Below are 27474 nucleotides of genomic sequence, written 5' to 3'. Positions count from 1 at the left end.
GTAAAGTGGATTACTTAAAGTCACACAGCTAATAAGTGAGGCAGTCGGGATTCAAACTTTCTTAAAATGCTTATGGGGACTAGAAGGGCTTGGGTCTGTAGCTCTGACTGGCAGAGGTGCCAGGATGGGGAGGACCTATCTCTGAACAGTCCTGCAGGATTTGCCCGTGGTCTCTGCCATGCAAGAAGGTGGATCAGGAGGCTGAGGTGAGGACCCTGTATACATCCTGCCGTTCCTCATCTGTGTGACTCTGGCCAAGTTTCTTACCCTCTCTGGCCTTTGCTTCAAGGGAATAACGAGGTCCTGGACTTACAGACATCAGGGTCCCTACCAGCTCCGAGGTGAAAAGCCCGTGGGTGTGAGTCCCCGAGAGTCCCCTCGTTGACTGAAGCTGTCCCCTGTTCACTCTGGGTGAATCTCCTTGTCCTTCACAAAGGCGGCCAGCACCCCCAGGGCCAAGTCCTGCACAGGAGTCCCCATCAGCTCGTGCACCTTCTGCCTTTCCTGGGGTGGCTTTGGGGACTCTGCGTCCCCACTGTGTCACTAAGACCTCCTTCTTAAGGAGCCCTTTCCTGGGGGCAGGAGGAGAAACAAGGTTTATTTCAGGTTGGTTTGGACTTGGGTGTCGAGGCAGAGCCTCCCCAGGCCAAGGATGCACACAGTCTGATGGTCACTGTCTAAAAGAGACGCACTATGTCTGGAGGGCTGTGGCCACGGCCAGAGGGTGGCTGGCACCTGGTGGCCAAGGGCCCCAGGGCAGGAGGACCCGCAGGCTGCAATGGCGAGGAGCCGCTTAGGGGCCTGAACTGGAACTTCGGCCGAAAACCTTCTTGGAATCGATCTCTGACTCGGTCATGTGGGGGTGGATGTCCATGTTGAGCCCCGCGTCCTTACAGAGCTTGAGCAGGGTCCGGATGTTGTTCTTGGACAGTCTCAGGTACCTGCGCAGGAGGAGGGGGGACAGTTGCAAGTGGCCTCAGGGTAGCCTCTGTCTTTACAGATAAGGGCTTACCTTTAAGGAGCACACAGTGTGGGACCTCTCCAGGGGACATACACTAGCGGTGAAGGGGGTAGGGTGTGGCCGGAGGAGTGGGTCACTGGGGCGGGCTCTGGGGTGTCACATGGTGGGTCTCTCTGCTTCCCGATCACCATGCCAGCCGCTCCCCTCCACCACATCCTTCCACTAGGGGTTCAGCCTCACCTCCAGCCCCCAGGAATGAAGTCGGCTGTCTATGGCCTGAGACCCCTGAAACCCTGGGCCTCCCGTAAACTCTCCCTCCTCTACAGTGGGTTCTGGTCCAGACTCTTAGTCACAGCCGTGAGAAGAGCTGACTGAAACACCCACTCGTCTCAAGTCAAGGACCAGTGGAAGGAGAAGTTGTGGAGGAGACAGGGTGCGGGTGGGCGTCCTCGGCAACAGGGGCCTGAGCTGTTCCATCAACAGAGGAATTCTTGAGCAAAGAGCCGACTGTCCCCATCTGAGGGCTCTTAATTAAAATGCCATAATTAAAATGGCACTAGCAAGAACAAAGTGTAACGCGGCTGTCACCTGAAGCCAAGTGGGGAGAAGCACCTAGATGTAAATCATTGTGTGCTGTGTCTCCTCCGAGGCCCGTACTCTGAGAGATGCCCAGGGCTTCGGGAAACACGGAATGGTGGCAATAATGGCCAAACAGCGCTAGGGACAGAAGTGCATGTTTTATGCTAGTACTATTCAGGCACTTGAGAAAATTAGGACACTGATGGGCGCTGTTTTCTAAAGCCTCACAATCTGACGTGTGTTGAAGGATGGACGAGATTCCATTTTTACTGCATGTTCTAGAAAGTACCCCTGCTGTTCTGGCCAGAGAACTTATTCCACCGTTAACCCTGACCTAAGCAGGGCACTCAGGCCACCTGCTGGTTGCACTTTGCTACAGATGGTGGAGGAGGAGCGGCCTTTTGATGGGAATGGCCTCCTTTCTCCTTCCAGAACCTCCCAGAGCTCACCTGTTCTCACACCCTCACCTATCCCCACACCCGGACCACCCTTTCCTTGGCTCCAACCGCAGCCCCCCCCTTCCTCCCTGACCAGACCAGCCTCTGAGGTGCCCCCTTGGGCGTTCTTCATGAGCCCACTCTGAACCACTGCGTCCTTCCCTCGCGGGTTTTTATAATGGCTTCCTACGTGGGTCTCTAAATATTCTCTCCCCCTCCTTGGGGGGACCACAGTCCTATCCAAATCTCTTTTCTTCCCACCCTGGAGTCAGAGTCAGAGTCAGAAACACATGATCGCTCTGAAAGCCACAGCCAAAGTCACCCAGCCATGGATCGCCCACCAGGGCCACCAGCTGGGGGCTCTGCGGGTTCATCCTGCAGCCAGTGAACCATCCCACTCGCCTGCCCCTTAGCTGGGCAGGAAGCAGAGTGGGCGTGGCAGCGGGGCCACCTGACTTCCTGCCACCGTGGCCTGAGACACCAGGGATGCGTTGGTTGATGTTGATCAACAAGGACGACCACATCACTCTGCTGTCTCCTCTCCCCCAGCTAATGTTTTGGAACTTTGTCATTTATGTCTTTATAGTAAGGATGACACCGGGCCAGGGAGGGGGAGCCTTGTTTGTTTGTTTGTTTGTTTGTTTTTGGGGGGGTGGGGGGAGAGGGAAGGGAGACCAAGCTGAGGAACAGGGAGTCCTGATAAACGAGTGAGCAAGAAGGGAGGCCTTTGGTAAGAGCAGCCTCCATCAAATGGCCTCCCTTGGTTCATGGTCCTGCTGGGAGTCTAAAGGCCCGAAAATACAGCAGGATGCCGCTGGGGACTGTGGCTACCACTCTACCCCACAGTGTAAGGATCTTAGTAGAACTTCCCATTAAGACAAGACCACAGGCAACTCGTCCTTTTTTTGTTTTTTGTTTTTTGTTTTTTTCTTTTTTCTCCCCCCCCCCCCCCCCAGATTGAACCCAGAGGCAATTTACTACCGAGCTGCATCTCTCATCTCTAGTTCTGGCTAAGTCGCTGAGGCTGGCCTGAACTTGCCATCCTCCTGCCTCAGCCTCCCGTCTTCCTGGGATTATGGGCAGGGGTCACTGTTCTTTTATTTCCTTTTTTGAATACTATTCATGGCTTCTATTGGGTAACCAATGGAGCTATTGGAAGGGTGGCACCACGGGCAGGTGAGGCTGCTGGGGAACCCACTGGCTTGGCTGGAACCGTCCTTTGGGACTCAGGGACTGAGCTGTCTTGGGTCCCAAAGCTCTGACCCCCCCCCCCCAGCGCAGCCTCCCACTCCCCTCGCCCCGGGGCTGCTCACCGGCAGCTGAGCACCTCCTCGGGCTTGAGCATCTTCAGGGACTCCATCTTGGGCTCGGTGCTCTTATCCATGAGGGTCTTCAGTTTGCGCTCAAAAGACGCGTCCTGCGCCTTGCTCCCCCAGTCTCGTATGAGGGTCCCCCTGCGGCTGCTGAAGATGGCTTCCTGCAGCAGCGGGTCTCCGATGCTGCTCTGCCGGCGGAACATGCTGGGCCGCTGAGTGGACTCTAGGGCGATGGCGTCCTTGATGTCCAGCTCTGAAACGGGACAGATGCCACCGTGAGTCAGCGCCGGGGAGAGGGGAGAGGCGAGCGGGGCTTCGGGTCTAAGGAGGCGGCTTGCAAGGCTCCTCAAAGTTCCTGTGCACCATTGGATCTCCCTCCATCTTTCCTCTCCGCCTTCCTCAGGGAGAATTCACCTAAGGAAACTGGTCTAGAGGAGGTAGAGGAAGAAATCAGAGGGGACAAGCTCGGGGGACAGGAGCGATGCTGAAGGACGAATAGTTCGATAGACAGAAAAAGGGAGGAAACGATTGCAGGCTGGAGGGACAGCATGCATGGAGCCACAGACATAGGAAACTGGGAACACCTGAGGTGACCCAAACATGGCATTCCTACTGAATACAATCCTACTGGGGCCAGAGCTTGGAGAGCTTCATTTTTTTTTTTCTTCTTCTTCTTGTTAAATTCCTCTAATTATTTTGTAAACTTTTACTTATGAGAATGGAAATGTTTTCTACCCATTCCATTTTTAATTGGTGTGACTCTTATAAAGAAAAGTCTATTACGGTTCTTCAAATGTATTTGTCTAGTTCACCAACAAACAGTGCATTTTGTCAACTAGTAAATCTTATTGATTTTTTTTTTTACAAGACTTTCTTGACTTTGGCAGAAGGATATCATATTTGAGAAAAATTTTTAAAAAGTCCTCCCACTATTTATAAAAAATGTTTTCTTCTTGACATATTGCATTTGACAGACCCTGTAAAACAATGAGAGGGTCAGGTGGTCTTTGCAATCTCTGTTTTTTTGTTTGTTGTTTGTTTTTTTCAGAATAGAAATTGGTGTTGTGTTCTAGGAGCATCACCATTTGAATATTCTTTTTAATACAAATGGGGAATCCCCTGAGGAAAGGACTGTAGGCTTTTCTGAGACTATCTGATCCTCTTCCGGGTCCAAGTGGCCTATATTGGAAATAGCCATCAAGGGCTCTCTAGGGAGGTAGGGCCACGGTAGCCTCACGCCTGTGTGTTAGAGTCTGTAAACAAGTCAGGATGGCGCCTGACAAAATGCCAGAGGGAGTGGTTTGTGAAGTAACAAAAGCCAGCCATTAAGTGTGGAGATTCCTGATTGGTTGACTGCTGTGTCTATTTTATGCTAATTAGATAAGCTTGTGGAATGTATAAATACCTCTCCTGTCCTACCATAAAGGTTTCCACTCCTGCTGTATCAATGTACACAAGTTGTTCGTCACCCCCTCTCCCCCGTTTATTTTGCTGCAGCCAGACTGCAGCACCTTTATTAAACTCATTTAACAAATTAGAAATGTGAAGATCAGAAAGCTTAGGCACTGGGCACAAGATGCTATATCTAACTCGTGATGAACCTGATGAACCCAGGTGGACAGCCCCTTTTCTTGGGAGTCTGTGCTGGCCACTCTTTTGGACAATATTGATCCACATTTCTGGGTCTGCGGTTGAACAGGTAAGTGGTATTTCCCGTGGGCCCTGTTTGGGACTCCAGGGCCCTACATGGTATTCATGAGTCAACAGGGTTTTTTGTTCTGTGTCCCTCTGCGTTAGCAATGCACTTAGCATCTGCAGGATACTCTGGCCATAGGTTCCCAGCAGGGAAGGCCAATTGAATTCCCCTTGCCCAGTCCTAGCTACTCAGATTTTGCCAAGATTGACTTTGGAAATGTGTTCCAATTGTTTCTCAGGGTCTTTTATTGCCCACATCAGGCAGAGGGGAAATAACACCAGATAGAAATCAGTGTCTGTGTGAAAGAATGAAGAGCATCAGAAATGTTAAAAATGTGGGCAAGAGTTAAAGTTTCTTTAAAATGTAGTTTTTAGGGCTGGGGATATAGCTCAGTTGGTAGACTGCTTGCCTCGCATACACAAGTTCAATCCCCAGACCCACAAAAAACAAATAAATAAAAAATTTACAAAACGTAGTTTTTAAAATAAATTGTGCAGTTTATAGATAACCTATGGAGAAACCTAATTTTTGGAATGCATTTTTTAAAAATTTTAATATATATGTTTTAGTTACAGATGGACAGAATGCCTTGATTTTATTTATTTATTTTTATGTGGTGCTGAGGATTGAAGCCGTGTCTCACATGTGCCAGGCAGTTGGCGCCACCGCTGAGCGACAGCCCCACCTTGAGAAACGTGATTTTGACGGCAGCAGCCTGAAGGCTGCGAGAGGAAGGAGCCAGCGAAGTCATTTCTCGTACCTTGCGGTGGCGTGACAGTCAGTGGTTGGAAGTGAGAGACGAACTGCCGCGACTCCCGACTACATCAGCCAGGGTCACTCCAGGTGAATTGGGCTGGCACTAAATAATCACACAGAGATAGAGAAAATATCTTTTTCTTGGGGTTCAGCGACGGTTCCGCTGCCCCTGCTCCCCTAAGGAAGGCTGGCAAAAAAGAGGGAGAGCGCCCGGAGCCCAGTTGATTGAGGGGCAGACACTCAAAAGTTCCACCAATAGGAGGCAAGGGGTTGGGTTTCAGGAGAGTGGAGCCCAATCGCGTTGGGTGACGCCCACTTGCGGAGCTCAACTCCCCTGCTGATTGGAGGTGAGGTCCACTGCTTTCCCCTGCAGCAAGCTGGTCCCACACCCCAGTCGCTCAAGGCTAAGGGTGCTCAGCTCCTGGGTGGCAGCTCCATAAATTCCATGGTGTAGCCTTCTTCTTCTTCTTCTTCTTCTTTTTAATTTGTTTTTGTAGCTGTAGATGGACAGCATGCCTTTATTTTATTTGTTTATTTGTCTGTGGTGCTAAGGATGGAACTCAGTGCCTCACGGGTGCTAGGCAGGCAAGTGCCCTACCCCTGAGCCGCAGCCCCAGCCTGTGTTCCTGATGACCCCCCATTCTAACCCATTCCAAGTGAGGTGAAATCTCAGTGTGGTTTTGATCTGCATTTCCCTGATTTGCTATAGATTTGAGCATTTTTTCATGTATTTGTTGGCCATTTGTGTTTCTTCTTTTCAGAAGTGCCTCTTGAGTTCATTTACCCATTTGTTAATTGGGTTATTAATTTTGCTGGTGTTAAGTTTGTTGAGTTCTTTATATATTCTGGATATTAATCCTCTGTCAGAAGAGTAGTGAGCAAAGATTTCTCTCCCATTCTGAAAGCTCTGTCTTCAGATTCCTAATTGTTCCCTTTGCTGTACAGAAGCCTTTTAATCTGATGACATACCATTTATTAGTTCTTGATATTATTTCCTGAACTTTGTTAGTCCTCTTGAGAAAGCAGTTGCCTGCACCTGTATGTTGGAGTGTTGACCCTATGTTTTCTCCTAGGGGTTGCGAAGTTTCTTGTCTAATTTCTAGGACTTTGGTTCATTTTGAGTTGACGTTTGTGTAGGGTGAGAGTAAAAGATCTAGTTTCATTCTTCTACCTATAGACGACCAGTTTTTCCAACCCTGTTTGTTAAAAAGGCTTTTCTTTGATGTATGTTTTGGCATCTTTGTCAAGGATTGGATGACTGTATCTGTGTGGGTCTGTTTCTCTGTCTTCTATTCTTTTCCATGGTCTATATGTCTTTTATTTTAAATGATTTTTTAAGTTGTCGATGGACCTTTATTCTATTTATTTATATGTGGTGCTGAGATTTGAACCCAGGGCCTCACACATGCGGGGCAAGCACTCTACCGCTGAGCCACAACCCTAGCTCTGTGTCTATTTCTATGTCGGTACCATACAGTTATGGTTACTGATGCTCTGTAGTTTCACAGGTATTGTGATACCTCCAGTGTTGCTCTTTTGACTTAGCATTGTTCGGCTACCCTGGGACTCTTGTTCTTCTAAATGAATTCAAGATCCATTTGTTTATTTTTGCATTTATTACTTGTTCTTTTAGTGAGATATCAAAAAAATCATTACCAAGGCCAATGTCAAGGAGTTTTTTTTTTTTTCTATGCTTTCTTAGAGAAGCTTTATATTTAAGTCTTTAATCCACTTGGAGTTAATTTTTGTTAAGTGGTGTGAGACAGAGACCTAATTTCATTCTTTTGCATATGGATATCCAGTTTTCCTAGCATCATTTATTGATGTCCTTCCCTTATTGTATATTCTTGGTGCCCTTGTCCAATGTTAATTGACTGTCTTTGTGTGGGTTTATTTCTGGGTTCTCAATTCTGTTCCATTAGTTTGTGTGTTGCTAGTACCACACTGGTTGATTACCATAGCTTTGTAGTATAGTTTGAAATCCGGAAATCCAGCTTGCTCTTTTGTCTCAAGATAACTTTGGCTATTTGGGGTCTTTTGCGATTCCATCTGCATTTTAGGGTTTTTTTCTTATTTTTGTGGAAAATGACATTGGAAGTTTGATTGGCATCATGTTTGATATATAGATTATTTTGGTAATATAGAAATTTTGACAATATTAATTTTTCCAATCCACAAATACAGGATAGCTTTACATTTATTTTTGTTTAATTTCTTTTGTTAATGTTTTATAGTTTCCAGTTACACACATCTTTTACCTCCTTGGTTACATTTATTTCTAAGTATTTTATCGTTTTTGATGTTATTGTAAGTAGGACTTTAAAAAAAAATCTAGTTTTTTAAGGTAGTTTTTTGCTACTGTAAAGAAACACAATTTTTTATTTTTTCATTTGATATCCTGCACCTTTACTGAATTTACTAATTTCAACAGTTCTTTGTTGGTATCTTTATGGTTTTCTATGAATAAGATCATGGCATCTGAACAGAAATAATTTACTTTTTTCTTTCTGATTTGGATGCTCTTTATTTTTTTTTCTTGCCTAGTAGCTTTGGCTAGGACGGAATTATGTTCACTAGTAGTGGTAAGAGTAGGCATCTTTGTCTTGTTCCTGATCTTAAGAACAAAGCTTTCAGCTTTTCACCACTGAGTCTGCTGTTAGCTGGTCGGGTATGACCTTTATGATGCTGAGGAACATTCCTTCCATACCCCGTTTGTTGAAAGCCTTTATTGTGAATGGATGTTGAATTCTGTCAAAAGATTTCTTGCATCTATTGAGATGACCATCTGATTTTTATCCTGTGCTTTGTCAATGTGGTGTATTGTATTTATTAATTTTCACATGTTGAAATATCCTTGCTATAAATCCCACTTGGTCATTGTATATTATTCTTTTAATCCAGTGTTGAATTTGGTTTATTGGCATTGTTTTGAGAGTTTTTTTGCATCTAATTTTATAGGGATACTGGCCCATAATTCTTTTCTTGTAATACCCCGATCTGGCTTTAGTGTCAGGATAATGATGGCCTGGAGTTAGGAAATGTTCTTCAACTTTTTGGAAGAGTTTGAGAAGGAGACTGATATTTATTCTTATTTAAATATTTGATAGACAGTGCTGTTATTGGGTCCTGGGCTTTTCTTTGTTAAGAGGTTTTTTTCTACTAATTCAATCTTCTTACTTGTTACTAGTCTGTTCAGATTTTCTATTTCTTCACAATTCAGTCCTGGCAGATTTTATGTTTCTAGGAATTTATCTGCTTTTTTTAGGGTATACAGTTTATTAGTGTGTAAATTATTTAAAACAGTCTCTTGTGATCCTTTGCACATTTGTGACAGCAGTTGTAAAGTCTACTCTGTATAAGTCATCTTTTTTTCTTGGTTAGTCTATACTAAAGATTTGTCAATTTTGTTTTATCTCTTCCCTTAACCAACTCTTATTTTCATTGACCTTTTAAACTATTTTGTATTTTATTTTAAACTGTTTTAGTCGACTTTATTTCTCCTCTAGCTTTATTATTTCCTTCTTTCTATTAACTGTGTGCTTACTTTGTTATTTTTCCAGTTCCTTGATGTACCAAGTTAGTTATTTACTTAGGGTCCTTTCTTTCTTTCTTCTTTTTTCTTAATGTAGGCATTTTATAGCTATAAATCTTACTCTTAGAATTGCTTTCGCTGCCCCCATATGTTTTGGTATGTAATGTTTCCAATTCCATTTGTCTCAAGATATTTCTTCACTTCCATTTTGATTTCTTCTTTGACCCCTTAGTTATTCGAGCAGTGTGTTTAATTTCCATTTATTTTAAAAATTTTCAATTTTTCTCCTATTACTGATTCTAGTTTTATACCACTGTGGTCAGAAAAGATGCTTGACATGATTTTGATCTTCTTGATGTGTTAAAAGCCTTGCTTGTGGCCTAACATATGATCTGTCCTGGAGAATGTTTCAGATGTGCTTGAGCAGAATGTGTATTGTGCTACTATTGGGTAGGATGTTCTATACCTATCTACTAGGTTCATTGGTTTATAGTACTTTTCAAATCTGCTGTTCACTTATTGATTTTCTGACTGGATGACCCACTTTGTGCGAGTTGGATGTTAACCTCTACTATTATTATTACATGGTATTTAATTTCTCCTTTCAATTCTGTTAACATTTGTTTTATCTATTTGGGTACTCTGATATTGAGCACATAAGAATTGCCCTTTTATACAATGACCTTCTTTACCTCATGTGACAATTTTTGGGAGGGCTACCAGGGATTGAACTCAGGCACCCTAGACCACTGAGCCACACCCCCAGCCCTATTTTGTATTTTATTTAGAGACAGGGTCTCACTGAGTTGCTTAATGCCTCACTTTGGCTGAGGCCAGCTTTGAGCTCACCATCCTCCTATCTCAGCCTCCCAAGTCACTGGGATTCTAGGTGTGTGCTACTGTGTTCAGCTCATGTGACAATTTTTAACTTAAAGCCTATTTGGTCTGTTATAACTCTAACTACCTCCTGCTCTCTTTTGAAATCTAGGTGTAAAATATCTCTACCTGTCCCTTCCCTTTCAGCTTATATGTGTGTTCTTAAAACGAGTCTCTTGTGGCAGTATATAGTTGGAGTTTTAAAATCCTCTTGGATACTCTATTTTAATTAGAGAATTTTATAGCTTGATGTATTCCCCAAAGTCATGAGTTGGATACTTGATTCCCCAAAATGATGGCATTGGCAGGTGGATCCTATTGGGAGGTGTTTGGGCCATGGGTGCTTTGCCCCCTGTCCGATGAAGGGATTAAGGTCATTACCAAGAGCATGTGGTTATGGGTCCACCCACCCCTCAAGCTTTGTCTCTTCTGCCCACACTGGCTGACCCCTTCACCTTCACTACTTTATGACACAGCACAAAGCCCTCCCAGGGTGCTATCAACATGCCCTTGGACTTCCCAGCCTCCAGAATGGTGGGCCAAAGGATCCTTTCTTTATGAATTCCTCAGTCTATAATATTCTGTGGACAACAGAGATGGTCTAAATCAGACAATTTAATCTTACATTTAAAGTCATCATTGATTGTAAGGACTTACTATTGTTATTTTGTTGTTTTCTGCCGGTTGTGGAATTTCTGTCTTCTTGTCGTCTCATCCTCCTTCTGAGTTAGGACCTCAGGCGTTTTTCTCTGTGGTCCACGAGGCTTGCGTGAAGCCTCTTAACTGTTATCGCATTCTGTTTCAAGCTCCTGACAACTTAACTTTGATTGCATACAAAACTATATTTTTTACTTCTCTCCCATTTTATGTTTTTGATGTTACAGTTTACATATTTTTCTCTTCTGTATCTACAAATTATTATGGTTGTGTTTTTCTGTTTATATTGAAATTCATTAGCCTTACTTGAAAACAGTGTCGACTGTTACCCATACTACAAGGACTTGATTCTGAATGCATTTCTGTTTTAAAAATTTAAAGAGAGACAATAGGATTTTTAGAAGAAATCAAAAGAATGGCTCTGTGGGAAGAGGAGGGGGGTGAAGAGATGGAGGTAAGTTGGATAGCAGACACCAAAACACATTTAGACAGGAGGAATTAGCTCTGGTGTTCCGTAGCACAGGGGAGTAACTGGAGGCTACAAAAATTTATGATATATTCCAAAATAAGTTCAGAGTCTGGAGATTTTCCAACAGATAGAAATGATAAATGTTTGGGGAGATGGAAATGCTAATTACCCTGATTTGATAATTACACATTGTATACATGTGTCAAATTATAGTGTGCCCCACAAATACGTACTAATATTTTATGTGTCAACTATAAAAAAGATAAAAATATTACAAAGTTTGACACTAGTAGGCACAATTAGCTTCTTATAGTTATAATTTTAAAATGTGTTTGTTTTTAACTTTCATATTAGAGTTGAAAGTGATTTATACACCACCATTACAATAGTAAAAAAATTTAGATTTAACCATATACGTACCTTTGCCAGTGAGTTTTATACATTTGTATGTTTTTATGTTGTTAGGTAAGTGTCCTGACATGTCATTTCAGTGGAGGGACTCTCTTTGGCATTTCTTATAAAACAGTGCTATTGTAGTAATGAACTCTCTCAACTTTTGCTTATTTGGGAAAGTCATTATCTCTCCATTTCTGAAAGACAGCTTTAGTGGGTATAGTATTTTTGATTGACAGGTTTTTTTTCTTTCAATATTTTAAATATATTACCCCACTCTTTTCCTGGCCTGCGAGACTTCTGCTGAGAAATCCATTGATAGTTTCCTGAAGGCTGCCTTGTATGGGACCCGTTGCTTTTCTATTGTTTTCAAATTTTTCTCTTTGTCTTAGACTTTTGACAATTTAATTATAATGCGTAGATGTTCTTATGTTTAACCGTTTGGAGACCATTGTGCCTCAAGAAACTGGATGTCCAAATTGGGAGGTTTTCAGCCAATATTTCCTTAAATGATTGTCCAGTTCCTTTCTTTCTGTCTCCCTTCTCGAACACCCAAGAGGAATCTACTGTTTTGCTCGATGGTGTCCCATAAATCCTGTAAGTTTTTCTTCATTATTTTTTTCTGTTTGCTACTTAGCATGATTTGGAATGAAGTGTTCCCCCAAAGTTCCTGAGTTAATGCAATAATATTCAGACGTGAAATGACTGGATTGGGAGAGCTGTAACTTAATCAGTGCACCCTAGTTAGAAGGGGCTGGTGGTAACTGGAGTTACGGGGGCTGTGGCTGGAGGAGTTAGGTCCCCCTGGGGCCCTGCCCTGGAAGGGTGCACCTTTCCTGCAGCTCCTTGCTCTCTCTCTACTCCCCAGCTGCTATGAGCTGAACAGCACTCCTCCACCACACCCCTTGGCCGTGATATTCTGCCTCATCTTGGTCCCAGAGCAATGGACTTGGCCAATCACAGACCAAACCTCTGGAACTGTGAGCCGGAATAAACTTTTCCTCATCTAAGTGGTTCTTGTTGTATACTTTGGTCACAGCAATGAAAAGCTAACACAGAAATTGGGACCAAGAAGGAGAGTCATTGCTGTGACTGACCTCACTAGGTGGCTCAGAAGCATTTGGGACTGGTTTGCAGGAGGAATTTGGAAAAGTTTACACATGCAGGCTGGAGAAGTCTTGACATGTTGTGAGCAGTTTCATGGGTCATACTGGTGGGGAGTTTTGGAAGACCAGAATATTGACAGAAGTGTGGATTGTGCTTGTGAAGTCTCAAAGGGGAGTGGGGACTCTATCAGGAATTGAACTGGAGGCCATGCATGTTACATTCTGGCAAAGAACTTGACCGGGTCCTGAGACATTATGTGAGCCTGAATTCTGATTTTGTGAGGGCAGAGGAAATTTCAAGGCTACACGGGCTTGCCAGCAGTGACATGGACATCTCTAGCAGCATTTGGCCATGTTTTTAAAAATTTTTTTGTGTGTGTGAGACTCAAGAGCTTAGAAGGGGGAGTTTAAAAGCTTACAGCTTGACCAGAAAAGTACTTGTCGAACTTGGGCCAAGAAAGTTGTGCCTATTGAAGAGATTACATCCCCCAAAGAGATGCTAAGTACTTTGCAAGTCAACTTGAGGAAAGATCCTTCAGGGCATCTCAGGAATTTGCAAAACTGCACCCATTGCAAGGCTCCAGGGTCTAGAAGGGAGAATTCCTTTGAGAAGAGATCACAGGGGGCACCCTGCTCACACAGCTGGGCCTGGGAAGTTGTTTCACCATACTCAGTCACCCAGTCCCTCAGAGGCTACAGCAACCAAGATCCCAGGGGATCCCACCGCGGTGTGAGCTGGCAGTCCACCTTGGCACCATCCACATGCTGCTGGTTCTGCTGGAATGCAGGGTTCTGGAGTTAAGGGGTCATGGAGGCTCCCACTGAGATATCCAAGGCAGGCCTGGGAGACCATGCAAAGCGTAGGAGCCTTGAAATCTCTGTGGGCTGCTCCTGAGAGGGTGATGTGTGATGGAGGCCCCAGGAATTAAGAAATGCCAGGAGTGTGTGCTGCCTGCTGAGAAAAACTGCTGACTATGGACAGAGTCCTTCTGAAGGAGAGTCCACGTGTGTTGGGACCAGCAAGGGCAGAGGGTGGGCCTGCTCTTTGGAGAAAGCATCTTACTACCACAGGTTCTAGATCTGTCTGAGGAGTTACAGGGCTTGTCTGCCCATCTGGTTTGTAGTCTTCTTGCACCCCCTCCTTTTTTTTTCTATGCCTGTTTTGAAATAAGAACATTTACTCTGTGCCACTGTATACTGGACATGTGTAACTTGTTTCTGATTCTGACTCATAGCCAAAAACGTGCCTTAAGTCTCAGAGGAGACGTCAGACTTAGAATTTTGGGGCAATACGTGGACTGTTAAGACGATGGGGCTCTTGTAGATGGACTACATGCATTTTGCATTTTGAGGTGAACCTGAGCTTTTAGGGGGCCAGGGGCATCTCAGCCATCTTATGGTTTAGATATGATATGGTGTCCTCCCAGAGCTCCTGTGTTCCTGAGTCCACCCTAATTTGAGTGGACTAACTGGGTGGTAACTGCATGCAGGTGCCTTGAGGAGTGAGTCACTGGGGGTGTGCTCTGGGACAGTGCTTTGCCCAGTGGCCCCCTTCCTCTCTGTTTTTTCCTGGTGCCATGAGGTGAGCAGTGTCCTCCACCATGCCTTCTGCCACGACGGCAGGTCTCACTAGGGTCCCAGACAATGGACTTGACTGAGCACGGGCTAAACCTCTGGAACCGCAGACAAAATAAACTTTCCCTTCTCTAACTTGTGCTTGTGGGGCATTTTGGTCACAGCAATGAAAAGCTGATGACACATTCCCCCCACTGGATAACTTCAGATGGAGTGCCTTTGAATTCACTTACTCTGTTCCCCACGCCTGCTGGGAAGGTGCTCTCTAGTCACCTTTCCTGATAAGACATTGTATTCTTCACTTCTTGGTTATCTGTTTTGTGAATTTCTTCCTTTCTCACACTTTTCATTTTGCTCAAGTATTGTTTTCCGAATTCTGTTTAGTTGTCTGTTTTCTTGTAATTCCCTGAACTTCTTTAAGAGGATTATTCTGAATTTTTTCAACCAGTTCATAGATCTTCATTTCTCTTTTGGGGGGTATTGAGGATTGAACTCAGGATTACTTTACCACTGTGCCACATCCTCAGCCCTTTTTATTTTGAGACAGGGTCTGGCTAAGTTGCTTAGGGCCTCACCAAGTTGCTAAAACTGGCCTCAAACTTATGATCCTCCTGCCTCAGCCTCCCAAGTGGCTAGGATTACAGGCATGTGCCATCACACACAGCAGATCTTCATTTCTTTAGGGTCAATTATTTCAGTTCTATTAATTTTTTTTTGTGTGTGGAATCATGATGAAACTCACTTTAAATATAGAGACACAAATAAATTAGGAAGAGCAATGGAACAGTCATAGAAGCTGAAAATGTTTGGAAGCTATTTTAGTGGAAGAGGGTCAATGCTCAACTAAGATAATGGTAGTGAATATGAGGAGGAAGAGAAATAGATTAATAATTTTCAGGAGTTAGGAGCTGAATGACCTGAAACCTGGTCATGAGGTTGAGAGGAGATGGGGCAATTGATAGAACAGGATCTCTGGCTTCTGGCTTTGGCCTCTGTGTTGGGGTATGCCATTCTCTGAGGCGGTGCATAAAATGTGTGCCTGCTTGGTTTGCTGAGTCTGTAGCAACGTGAGCTAATGTGAGAATTGAGCATGTAGTTGGCTCCATGTCTTCCTAGGCTTTGCTTTGTCTGAACTTGTCTCCCAGTCCTGATCCCACCCACTCAGTAGGACTTTTACCAGCCTGCACAGGAAGTGCCTCTTGCTGAGCCCAGTCCCAGCCCTGCCTAGTTCTGGGTGCCACATCTGAATACCCAGTGTCTCCCAGATGTCTCTATAGATACCTGCTGCTGTGCTTAGGCTGGCAACCTTTCTGCCCCCTAGTGGCTTCTCATTGTATTACACTAGGGAAGACGAGCTGTCTTCATTTTCCAACAGGGTATTTGTCTTGGAGGGAGAGAAGAACCAGAGAGAAAAGGTTTCAGTAGCTGGCAAGTCAGCCTGCCCTGCTGCATCCTAGTTAATTGAGAAGTAAATAATAATTACTTTTTATTAGAGCATTATAATTATGCATAGTGTTTAGGTTCATTTGGACAAAATCATGCATGCAAAGAATTTGATTTTAATTCCCATTTCCCCCTCCTCTTCACCCCTTTGTTTTTGATTGGTACTTTCTACATAGAGATAAAGGTGAACTTCCCTTTGGTACATTTGTACTTGTATATAACATGATTTTGTTAAGTTCATTCCATATTTCTTCCCCTCCCCCTTCCTTCCCCTCTTCCTCTTGCTCTCCTCCTCTCCTCCATCGATCTTCCCTTTATCTTTATGATAACTGATCCCTTCCCCCACTGCCTCCTTTCCCTTATTTTGCTCTGGTTTCCACCCATGAGAGAAAACAATCCACTCTTGATTTTCTCACTCTGGATTATTTCACTTAGCATAATTTTCTTTCATTTACTGGCAAGTGTCATTATTTCATCTTTTTTTATGGCTGAGTAAAACTGCATCCTGTGCATCTGTACCACATTTCCTTCATCCATTCATCTACCGATGACACCGAGGCTGGTTCCATAGTCTGGTGATTGTGAATCATGCTGCTATAAACATGGGTATGCATGTGCCCTGTAGTAAGATGACTTCAGTTCTTCAGGGTACATGCCCAGGAGTGGGACAGCTAGGTCTCTGGTGGTTCCAATCCTAGTGTTTTGAGGAATCCCCACACTGCTTTCCAGAGTGATTGTACTAATTTGCAGTCACACCAACAATGTATGGGTTTATCTTTTCCTCCCACACCCTTATTATTATTTGTATTGCTGATCTTTGACATTCTCACTGGAATGATATGAAATTTTAGTGTAGTTTGGATTTCCATTTCCCTGGTTGCTAGAGATGTTGAACTTTTTTTCATATATGTTGGCCATTTGTGTTTCTTCTTTTGAGAAATGTCTATTTATTTCTTTTGCCCATTTATTGATTGAGTTTTTTTTTTTTTTTGGCATTGAGTTCTCCAAGTTCTTTAGGTATTAATCCCCTGTCAGATAAATAGCTGGCAAAGACTTTTTTTTTTTAACCATTCTTTAGACTCTTTTTTCACTTTCTTAATAATCTCCATTACTGGGTAGAAGCTTTTTAACTTGATAGCATCCTACTTATTGATTCTTGGTTTTATTTCTTGAGCTTTAGGGGTCTTGTTGAGGAAATCAATGCCTGTACCTATAGGATGCAGTGATGATCCTATGTTTTGTAGCAGTTGCAAGGTTTTTTGATCTAATCCTAAGGCTGATCCATTCTGATTTGACTTTTGTGCGGGGTACAAGGAATCTAATTTCATTCTTCTACATATGGATATCCATTTTCCCCAGCATCATTTGTTTAAAAAGCCTGTCTTTTCTCCAACATATATTTTTGGCACCTTTGTCAAATACAGATGACTGTGTGGGTTTATCTGTGTCTCAAATTCTGTTCCATTGGTCTTCATATCTATTTCGATACCAATACCATGCTGTTTTTGTTATGATAGCTCTGTAGTATAATTTCTGATCAAGTATTATGATACCTCCTGATTTGCTTTTCTTGCTCAATATTGCTTTGACTATTCTGGGTCTCTTATTCTTCCAAAAGAATTTAAAAATAGCATTTTCTAGTTATGTGTACAATGTCATTGATATTTTTATGGGAATTTCATTGAATCTATATATTGCTTTTGGTAGCCTGGCCATTTTGACAGTATTAATTCTGTCTATCCAAGAACATGGGAGGTCTTTCCATCTTCTAAAATCTTCTAAATTTCTTTCTTCAGTTTTCTATCATTTTCATTGTAGAGATCTTTCATCTCCTTAGTTAGATTAATTCCTGAGTTTTTTTTTTTTTCATTTTTTTTGAGGTTATTTTGAATGGGATGGTTTTCCTGGTTTTTTTTCTCAGCAGACTCACTGATGGAGTGCAGAAAAGCTATTGATTAATGAGTGTTGATCTTGAATCCTCCTACTTTGCTGAACTCACTTATCAGCTCTCCACGTCTTATGGTGAATTCTTTTGGTCTTCTAAATACAGGATCATGTTCTGAGTGAACAGTGATAGTTTTATTTCTTCTTTTCCTGTCTGTATCCCTTTAATTTCCTTCTCTTGCCTGAATGCTCTGGCTAGTGTTTTGAGAGCTATATTGAATAGGAAATGCAAGAGTGGACATCCTTGTCTTGTTCCTGTGACTCTTGTTCTTAATTATATTTAAGTGGTGAATCACATTTGATGTGTTGTAAGTTGAACCAACCTTGCATCCCTGAAGTGAAACCACCTTGGTCATGGCACATTATCTTTTTAATATACCGAAAGTTTTTAAAAAATATTTTTAATTGTAGATGGACACAATACCTTTATTTTATTTACTTATTTTTCACGGGTTTCTGAGGTTTGAACCCAGTTCCCCACACATGCTAGGCAAGTGCTCTCCCACTGAGCCACAACCCCAGACCCATTTGAAAGCAGTTTGCTAATATTTTATTAAGGATTTTTTGCATCTATATTTATCAGGGAGATTGGTCTATAATTTTGTTTTCCAGGGGCATCTTTGTCTGGTTTTGGTATCAGGTGATTCTGGATTTATAGAAGAGATTTGGGAGTGTTCCCTCCTTTTCAACTTCATGGAATGATTTAAGAAAGACTGGTGTTGGTTCTTCTGTAAAGGTCTGGTAGAATTCAGCTGAGCATCCATCAGGTCCTGGGCCCTTCTTTGTTGGAAGGCTTTAACTTCTGTTTCAATTCCATGACTTGATATTGATCTATTTAGGTTTTCTGTATCTTCCTGTTTCCATTTGGGCAGGTCAATTGTGTCTAGAAATTTATAAATGTCCTCTACATTTTGCAGGTGATTGGAGAATAAATTTTAAAATAGTTTCTAAGGATCCTCTGGATTTCAGAAGTGTCTGTGCTGTATCTCCTTTTTCATCTCTAATTTTATTGACTTGGGTCTCTCTTTCTTTTGGTTAGTTTGGCTAAGGGTTTATCCGTCTTATCTTTTCAAAGAAACAACACTTTGTTGCAGTAATAATGCATATTTTTTCCCTCAATTTCATTAGTTTTGGCTCTGATCTTAATTATTTCCTGACTTCTACTGATTTGGGACTTAGTTTATTCTTTTTCCAAGGCCTTGAGGTGAAGCATAAGCTTATTTATTTGAGATTGCTCTTTTTTTTTTTTTTTAAATCTAGGCACTCAATGCCATGAAGTTTCCTCTTAGGGCTGCTTTTATACTGTCCCAGAGGTTTTTATATGTTGTATTTGTGTTCTCATTTGTTTCTAAGAATTATTCTTTGATCCATTCTCCAATTAAAAGAATATTGTTTAATCTTCATGTGAGCATGGGGTTTCTATTATTTTCCTTGCTATTTATTTCTAGCTTCATTCCGTCATGGTCTGATATGATACATGGAATTATATATATATTTTCTTTTGTTTTATATTTGCTAAGACTTATATTGTGACTTAGAATATGGTCTATTTTGAAAAATGTTCCATGAACCGGTGAGAAGAAGGTAAATTCAGCTGTTTTGGGGTGAAGGATTCTGTGATGTCTATTAGATCCATCTGTTTTATACTGTTTTTTTTTTTTTAAGTTAGTGATATCTTCAATGATTTTATGCTTTGATGAACTGTCCGTTGGTGATAAGGGTGTGTTGAAATTACCCCGTTTTATTGTATTGGGGCCTATCTGGGGTTTAATATCAAGGAGTATTTTCTTTTAATGTAATTGGGTGTGCTGACATTTGGGGCATAAATGTTGATATCATGATATCTTCTTGTTGGCTTGTTCCCTTTATCAGGATGTAGTGTCATCAGCTCTTCTGATTAATTTTTACTTGAAATCAACTTTGTCAGATAAAAGCTTTCCAGATCGTTTTTTGGGCTTAATTATGGATGTTTTCCCATTCTTTTACCTTTATTCTGTGGATATCTTTGCCTTTGAAATGAGTCTTTGGCCATCTGCACGTGGCTGGGTCTTGTCTTTTGATCCATTCCTGCTCATCTGTGTATTTTAATTGGCGAGTCGAGACCATTTATATTCAGTGTTATTATGGATATGTGTTTGTGGTTTACTGCTCTTTTGATATTTTTGTTTTATTTAAGTCCGTCTTGATTCTCATTTAGATGATTAGTCTTCTATTGACCTTCATCTGTGTGGAAGTTTGGGGGTTTGTTTTGGGGGTTCCTCTGTGTGCATTTTATCTTTGAGAATGATTTAGTCAGTGGGTATAAGTTTCTTTTAGGGAAGGAGCTGATTTTGTCTAGGAAAATACCTTGAAAGGAGGCTACTTTGGGAATGGGGCAGATGAAAGAAAGATCTCTCCAAATAAAAAGCTGGTGGAAATGTGTGGAGGAACGAAGAGGAGGGGGAGAAGGAAAGGATGGTGAGAGGAAGGAAAACTGGGCAGAACGGTCCGGGGGCAAGGCAACCAAGGTGTCTTGGGCAAAACTGAAGAGGTGTCAGTGTCAAGTTGACACCAGGGCTGGGTCAGTATTAGGCACTGATTTGTGCCCTGGGTGCCTGTCTTAACCTCGTCCCAGTCTTGGAATTGAGGAAAAACCCCAGGAAGCTACTACCTGCAAGGAACTGGAGCCAGGAAAAACCTTTTGGGAATAGGGGACAAAGGACTTTGAACAGGGGCGCGTCATAGTCAGCCTCTGGTTTCTTTGCTGTCGAATCTGACATAAATCCTTCCTTCAGTTGCCCCCAAACCTTCGGTTAAATTTGCTTATGTATAAAGGCTTCATGTGACAGGCTTGAGGGGAAATCAGGAGATAGGGCTGTTCTGCGTCTGGGTTAGCAGAGAGAAGGGAAAAATCTACTGGAAGCAAGAGAGAGATTGAGGACCCAGGAGGACCAGAACTTTGGAGCCAGACATGATACCGGGGACTCACAGAAAACTTGGGAAGTTCTTCCCATAGGATACAAGCCAATCTTGTTTTTTTTTTTTTTTTTTTTTTGGTACCAGGAATTGAACTCAGGGTCACCCAACCACTGATCCCAGCCCTAGTTTATATTTTATTTAGAGACAGGGTCTCACTGAGCTGCTTAGCGCCTCACCATTGCTGAGGCTGGCTTTGAACTTGCAATCCTCCTGCCTCGGTCTTCAGAGTTGCTGGGATTACAGACATGTGCCACCCTGCCCGGTCCAATCTTGTTTTATTTTTTTAAATACATTTTTTCATTTTGGAATGATTATGGATTTAAAGAAAAACTGCAAAGAAAATATGGAGTATTCCTATACAGTCTTTATTCAGTTTTCTTGAATGCTGACATCTTTTATGCCCACAGACCATTCATCAAGACTAAGAAATAAACATTGGTACATTACAGAGCTTTTTTGGATTTTATCAGTTTTTCCACTAAAATGCTATTCGGGGACTCAGTCCAGGATCCTATACTGAAATGAGAGTGATCATATTTAAATCTGACAGGCAACTGACTGCAGTTTGATTACAATGTCTTTGGTGCATTAAATAAAAAGGGGGGGGGAAAGGACATATTTTGGGCACACAATCGAGGCAGCATTAGGTGGTAGAGTCAGCAGCTCCCATTCAAAGGTTCTTGCCTGCTTTTCCCTTGGGCTAGCTGGAATCCCTTCCAGATTTCTCTTTCACCACCTCCTTCTGTTTCAAAAGGCCTTGCACAACTAATACATCTGCTTTCCTAACCCCATAATACACCTACCCAAAATTTTAGCAAAATTTTTACTTAGCAATCATCACTGATATTTATTGAGCATCTCCTCTGTGTCGGAGGAGACACTGTACATGCAACATCTTGCCAAAGCCCCCAGCCACACTATGAGGCAGGTAATGTTATTGTCCCATTTTACACGTGAGAAAACTGGACCATAGAGGTGGAGAGGCTTGCCCAGATCATGCAACCCCGAGTCCATTACAAAGTGGTGGAACACGGGGTTCAGAACTTGGAAGTGGGGATTTGGTGTAACTGACACCTGCTCCTCCTTAAGTGTGAGCAGTGCCTTGGCAGGCCTTCAGGTCTGCAGGTGTGGCACTTTTTGTGATTGACACTGTCACCGTATCTAAATTAATTAAATAAGTGGGAATTCATGAGGTCAGTGTTACCAAAATGATCTGGGAACTCGGAATACATTATATTGATTTCCTGAGAAGACAGAATTCACAGGGGTGGCTGCAGCTACTGGCCTCCTGTCCAGGTCACCCCCTGCTTGCCATAGGGCGTGATCCCTACAGAGACTCTACGTGGGTTTCTGACTCCCATGTGCACAATGGTTGGATTGACGTGGATGCCTTTGAGCCAAGGATGGTAGGAGTTTTGGTTCCTCTGACAGGAAGGACCTCAGGGGGACACTTCTGGGCCCCTTACCAGACTTCCGGGAGCTTTCCTTGTTATAGCCGGTGGATGCTATGCTGAGGCGGGCTCCCATTTGCTCTGACCTCCGGTAGAGGGCTTCCTCGTTCTTAACAGAGTTTTTCTTGACAGCCTTGGAAGGAGCAGGGGAGAAGGTACATCTTTGTTACGGGGTCTGCTTTGTCCACTCCCCGCTCCACACACAATTTTAAACGTTTGCTCAAAGACCCACAAAGGCAAAGAGGAGAGAGCTGCCCTGGCCTCTGGGCGAGTCATGGAGGGGACAGGGTGCTGCTCCTATGCTGTCCTCCCATCTCTCCCTACCTCAGGGGGAGGCCGGGAGGGGCCAGAGCCCCCTTAGGGCTGGGGCTGCCCCTATAATCACACGACCAGGGGGTTCTTCTCACTGGGTCGCAGGGTTCTCCTCTTTCAGATGGTACTCCTGAGAGAGTTGGGGGGGACGGCGGGTGGAGGAGGATGTCCTGCCGTGACACTTTACTACAGGTCTGCAGGGGTTGGCTGGGTGAAGCTGGACAGCGTGGAAGGTGGGTGCAGGTGGTTCATCTGGGTGTCGGTGTGGGGCAGGAGTGCCCTGCAGAGCCCTGAATTTAAAAATGTAGCTGGACACTGCAGGTGGGGAGTGGGCTCCCCTCATCCAGATGGCGAGGCCACAGGGCGGGGCGGGGGGAGCTGGGTCACCTGGGGGGTCACCTGTTGGCTCCTACCTGCGGTTTCACTACTTTGCGTTTCTTCTTTTCCTTCTCAGCGGCTTTGGGGGGCAGCTCCACCTTGGTTTTTGACTTCTGAAAAGGCAGAAGTGGAGAGACCCTCAGTGTCCTCGTGAGGGGTCCCAACTTCTGTCCCCAGGGAGGAGGAGTCTCCCTGGACAGTAGGCTGCTGCTGCCCCGTACCCAGAGGCTTGTCTTCCTGTCCCCCTCCCTGTCCCCAGTTCTCCAGGTACCTGCTGCTGCTCAGGCCACTGCCCCAGGAATGACCTTCTGGACCTCAGGTCTGGTCTTGTCCCTTTCCACCTCAATCTGTCTGTGGCTCCTTGTCACTCCATCCCCTGTGCTCCCTCAAGTGGCCTTCTGCCTGTCACTCCCCTGCCCAGCCCCATACTGCACAGCAGGAAAGCTGTCTGGGAGCAGAGCCTGCTTACTCAGAACTCGGGTGGCCCAGGCCGCACCCTCCTCTCCTCCCACCCCACTCCCCCATCCTGTCTTCCCGAAGTAGCCATCACACTAAACGTCACACTAGATCCTGTCCTGTCCCCGAAGGCTCCTGGTGACCGTCAAGGAGCCGAGCATTCCCTGCTCTGAGTCTGAGCTCCTTGTTCGTAGTCTGTGCTTGGCCTTGCAGGGCCACAGTGGAAGCAGGGAGGGTCATTAGCCATCTCTAGGGTCCCGCGGGCAAAGAGCCTCACAGGGCTGCCTGAAGGAAGCTCCTCAGTCTGTAAGAGCTGGGGGCTGGGGGTGCTGAAGCATCCTGGGACAGACGGATGGAGTGGAGGTTCTCCTCTGGAGATGAGCCATTTGTAATTATTATTATTATTATGGTGGTGGTGCTGGGGATTGAACCCATGGCCTTGTGCATGTGAGGCAAGCACTCTACCAACTGAGCTAGATCCCCAGCCGTGGCCCAGGCCACCTGGAGCAGGGAGGTTCCGGGTCAGGCTGCCTGGGTTGCAATCCTGATTTATCTGTCATTCAGGGGCTGCATAATCTTGGGTAAATGACTGCTCTCTCAGTGGCTTTTTCTCCTTAGCTGAGGATTGGGGACAAGGGTAAGATCTACCTCCTAAGATTCTCATGAAAAACAGGTGATTTTCTGCAGGTAGGTGTGAAGCTGCCCGTGAAGGACGCAGGCAGGCTTGGCGCAGGTGGTAGGCGTGTTTCCATGGTGGCCGGGTGGAGGGAGCTGTCCAAGGGCTTCAGGGGTGGGAGCTGCCAGATTGCCTTCTAAGGAGGGCACAGGGGTCCCTTCAAGGTTTTGTTGGGCTTAGTGGGGCGGGGGGAGGGGACTGCAAGTTGGGACCGGGGCTGAGTGTTCGGGTCAAGAGGACAGAGGGTAAAGCCATCTCCTCAGGGTGGTCCTCCTCCTATGGCCCCAGCTATCAGTCCTCAGTGTCCCCACAGGGGCTCCTGGAGTAGTTCTCAAGCATCCCCAAGGCTGGGTGGAAGTGACCTGGTGAAGCCTGAGACCCAAGGAAAGGGCACCAGCCACAGTTCAGAGCTCTTGTGGCTGGGACTCTGGACTTCGGGGCTCTTCTTTGATGCCAAATGGATCACAGGAGGCAGCAGTGATCCAAGATGGGGGCAAAGCCCAGATTGCCATGGCCCATCCCAGAGGGAAGGAGGGGAGGCTGAAGGGGCTGGAGGGAGGTGGACAAGCCTTTTCCCAGCCAGGTCCACTAACGGGTCCCCCGCCACCTCCTGCTGTCTGGGACCTGCCACGTAAGATCTGTCACCCTCTTTCTTAGGAGCTTCTCGAAAATTCCAGAGCAAATGTTCCCTCACAGGGTCCCAGATGATTTACAATAAAAGCCGTGTATACGGTGAAGCTGTTAAGACGTGATTGTGCCCCTAGTGAAGGAGATGGGGACATTCTAACGTGAAGGTGAGTAGGATTCTGGGATCGAGATTGAGTTCTGAGGGAGGCGGGTGTCGGTGGGTCACCGGCACCTTGGTGGAAAACGGGTTCATCAGGTGTCTTTTAAATTGTCGCAGGGAATTGGCTCTCAAGGCCTTTTTGGCTGTCTGAGAAGCAAGCAGGTCAGGAGAACCGGGGTGATCCCGAAGGGCAGGGGTGCCGAACCAGAGAAAGCCCAGGGCAGGCCGTTACGGGGCGTTGGCCTAACGGAGTCCATGAGCTTGGGAATCGGATACCTTTGGGCTTGAGAACTGGGTCTGCCCTTAATTAACTGTGATCTCAGGAAGATGACTTTGCTGCACCCCGGTCTCCTTATCCTCCAGTGGAGGGATGGCATGGCTCCTGCCTTGGAGCCGACTTGGAGCAGCTGAGGCATTAGCCCCTCTGCGATGCCAGGCCGTAAGGGATAAAGCTATTTGTAGGGTGAGCGTTGTCACTAGTAATGCTGCTGTCACCCATCTTGCTCTGGGGTCAGAGGAGACAAGATCAGGTGGCATCTTCTGCAGAGGACACCACTTTCTGAGGACGTGGCTTGGTTCTTCATAGCTGATGGCCTGGGGTGGCGAGCTCTGAGGAGCATCAAGGGTCTGAAGTGGTTGCTGGACTTCCTGGGGAGGGACGGGGGCAGCCACCTCTGCTGGGGGTGGGTAATGGTGACAGGAAGGAATGCCCTCGGGCCAGGAGCCAGGATGAGGAAAGGGGCAGTTGGGGTCCTTGGGAAGGACTCCACCTGCCAACCCCGAGCCCCCAGGAGCTGCCCCTTGGCCCTCCCAGATACTGACCGAGGATAGCGATCCTCACGGTTTGACTAAGCTGGAGCCAGCCTTTCCCTGACCCCCGACTGCCTTTGTCTTAGAACATTTGCACTTTAGGAAACGTGCATTCGTCACTTATTTGCCTCTGCCCCTCTGTGACATAAATCTTCTCTCAGCCCCTTGCCCATCTTCCATGCAGGAGTGTCCCTCCAGGACCTGGAGCCATTTCTTGAAGGACAGTCAAGAGAGGTTGGACTCTGATGGGTCTTTGGGGGGTGGGTAGGGGGCTGAGGAGCACCAGTCCACAAACACGAGAGCCTACTGTCCCCAGCCTCCCCCCAGCATCTTCCATAACCTGGCCACTAGCTCACTCTGGTGCTTAAAAAGAAGGCTCCCTCGTCTTGTTTGGGGGGAGATGTGAATAACGTCTTCCCGCTATTTTTCTTGGCAAAACCCACCTGGAGACCCAGCTTCTTCTTCCCCCGCCTCCGCTCCAGCCACTCCAACACCCGAGTGAGGTCGGACATCCGCCTCTCCTCGGGGGTCCTCCAAACGGACTTCCTCTCCGTGGGCATGGCTCTCTTTGGGTCCTCCTGGTCCTGGGACATGCTGGAGTGTTGGCTGTGCCTGGGTGGGAGGCTGGTGATCTCCTGTTCTCTGGACCCCTGGGCCTTGTGCTCCTGTGTGATTCAGAAGGTGGCCTGTGGCCTCTCGATGTGATCACAAACAGCAGAGTTAGCAAGCAGCTTGGATGGTGGCCTGAAAAGAAGGCTGAGGGTGATTGTGAGGTCACGCTGGGCTTGGCAGCCGGTCCCTGGGGTGACAGTGGAGATGGCACTTTAGCTACATTCCAACTTTTCCCATGTGGCCACAGCCCCTCTTCAGGCACCGTCTTCCCCTGGACCTTTCTACGGCTCCCGAGACCACCTCTCCATCTCCGTTTCCGCAGAGATCTTGCAAAAGACGAAGGTCAGCTCTGGTGTTTCCCTTTCTCAAAAATTTTCAGTGGGTCTCTGTTTCTTATTTTTTTAAAAAATGTAAATTTCCTAGTTCCTCCTCCCAGTTTTCCACAGTGTGTTCTAGTTAGAACACAGTGATTTCAGGTTCAGTTACTCTCTGTTCATTTATTCATTCCACAGATAGTATCAGGCACCTGCTGGGCTCCAGGCAGAGTGCTAGGGATACAATGCAGGAGAAAACCGAAGGCAGACCTCTGAAAGCCTGGGCTGGAGCCAGGCGCCATGGCACACGCCTGTAATCCCAGGGGTTTGGGAGGGTGAGACAGGAGAATCGTGAGTTCAAAGTCAGCCTCAGCAATGGTGAGGCGCTAAGCAACTCTATGAGACCCTGTCTCTAAATTAAATACAGAATAGGGCTGGGATGTGGCTCAGTGGTCGAGTGCCTCTGAGTTTAATCCCTGGTTCAAAAAAACCCCCCAAAACAAACAAACAAACAAAAAAAATCCCAAACTAAACATGTGCTGGAGGGGAAAACAGGAAGCATGTGCTTCCTGGGTGAGTTCACAGTAACCAAGAAGGCTGGGCTCCCTGAAGGACAGGAATTTGACTCGAGGAGGAAGCCCCCATACAGTGGAACCAGACTTGGATGGGGTTCTGGGTGAGTCACCTCGGAGTATCAGGTTCATGGGTTCCATCAGGGCTACTGTCATCTGAATGTTTGAGTCCCCCACAAATTCACATATTGAAATCTTAACCCCCAAGGTCATGGTATCAGGAAGTGGGGAACTTGGAGGCGATTAGTTCATGAGGCTGAGCCTTCACGGAATTAGCGCTCTTACGTAAAAAGATGACATAGAATTAGCCAGCCCTTTCCATCTTGTGCTGATAGAACTAGAAAGTGCCATCTATGAACCTGGAAATGGGTCTTTACTAGATGCGGAATATGTTGGCGTCTGGATCTC

At 45.3% G+C, this 27474-nt stretch overlaps 1 protein-coding gene across 1 annotated transcript; it reads right to left on the bottom strand.

Annotated features, from left to right (window-relative positions):
- Nucleotides 1-793: 793 nt before the first annotated feature.
- Nucleotides 794-26161, bottom strand: C18H16orf78 (chromosome 18 C16orf78 homolog). The gene is made up of 5 exons (XM_076837556.2): nucleotides 26008-26161; nucleotides 22849-22907; nucleotides 22165-22282; nucleotides 3291-3546; nucleotides 794-941 (listed from the first exon to the last, which is right to left on the bottom strand). The coding sequence occupies exons 1-5, from the start codon at nucleotides 26159-26161 to the stop codon at nucleotides 794-796; spliced, it is 735 nt and encodes a 244-aa protein (XP_076693671.1).
- Between the last annotated feature and the right edge of the window lie 1313 nt (nucleotides 26162-27474).

This window comes from Callospermophilus lateralis, chromosome 18 (genome assembly GCF_048772815.1).
Source record: "Callospermophilus lateralis isolate mCalLat2 chromosome 18, mCalLat2.hap1, whole genome shotgun sequence".
In the NCBI taxonomy this organism is placed as follows: Eukaryota; Metazoa; Chordata; class Mammalia; order Rodentia; family Sciuridae; genus Callospermophilus; species Callospermophilus lateralis.
The sequence above is the reverse complement of the archived record's forward strand: the minus strand, read 5'-3'. Positions and strand labels throughout refer to the sequence as shown.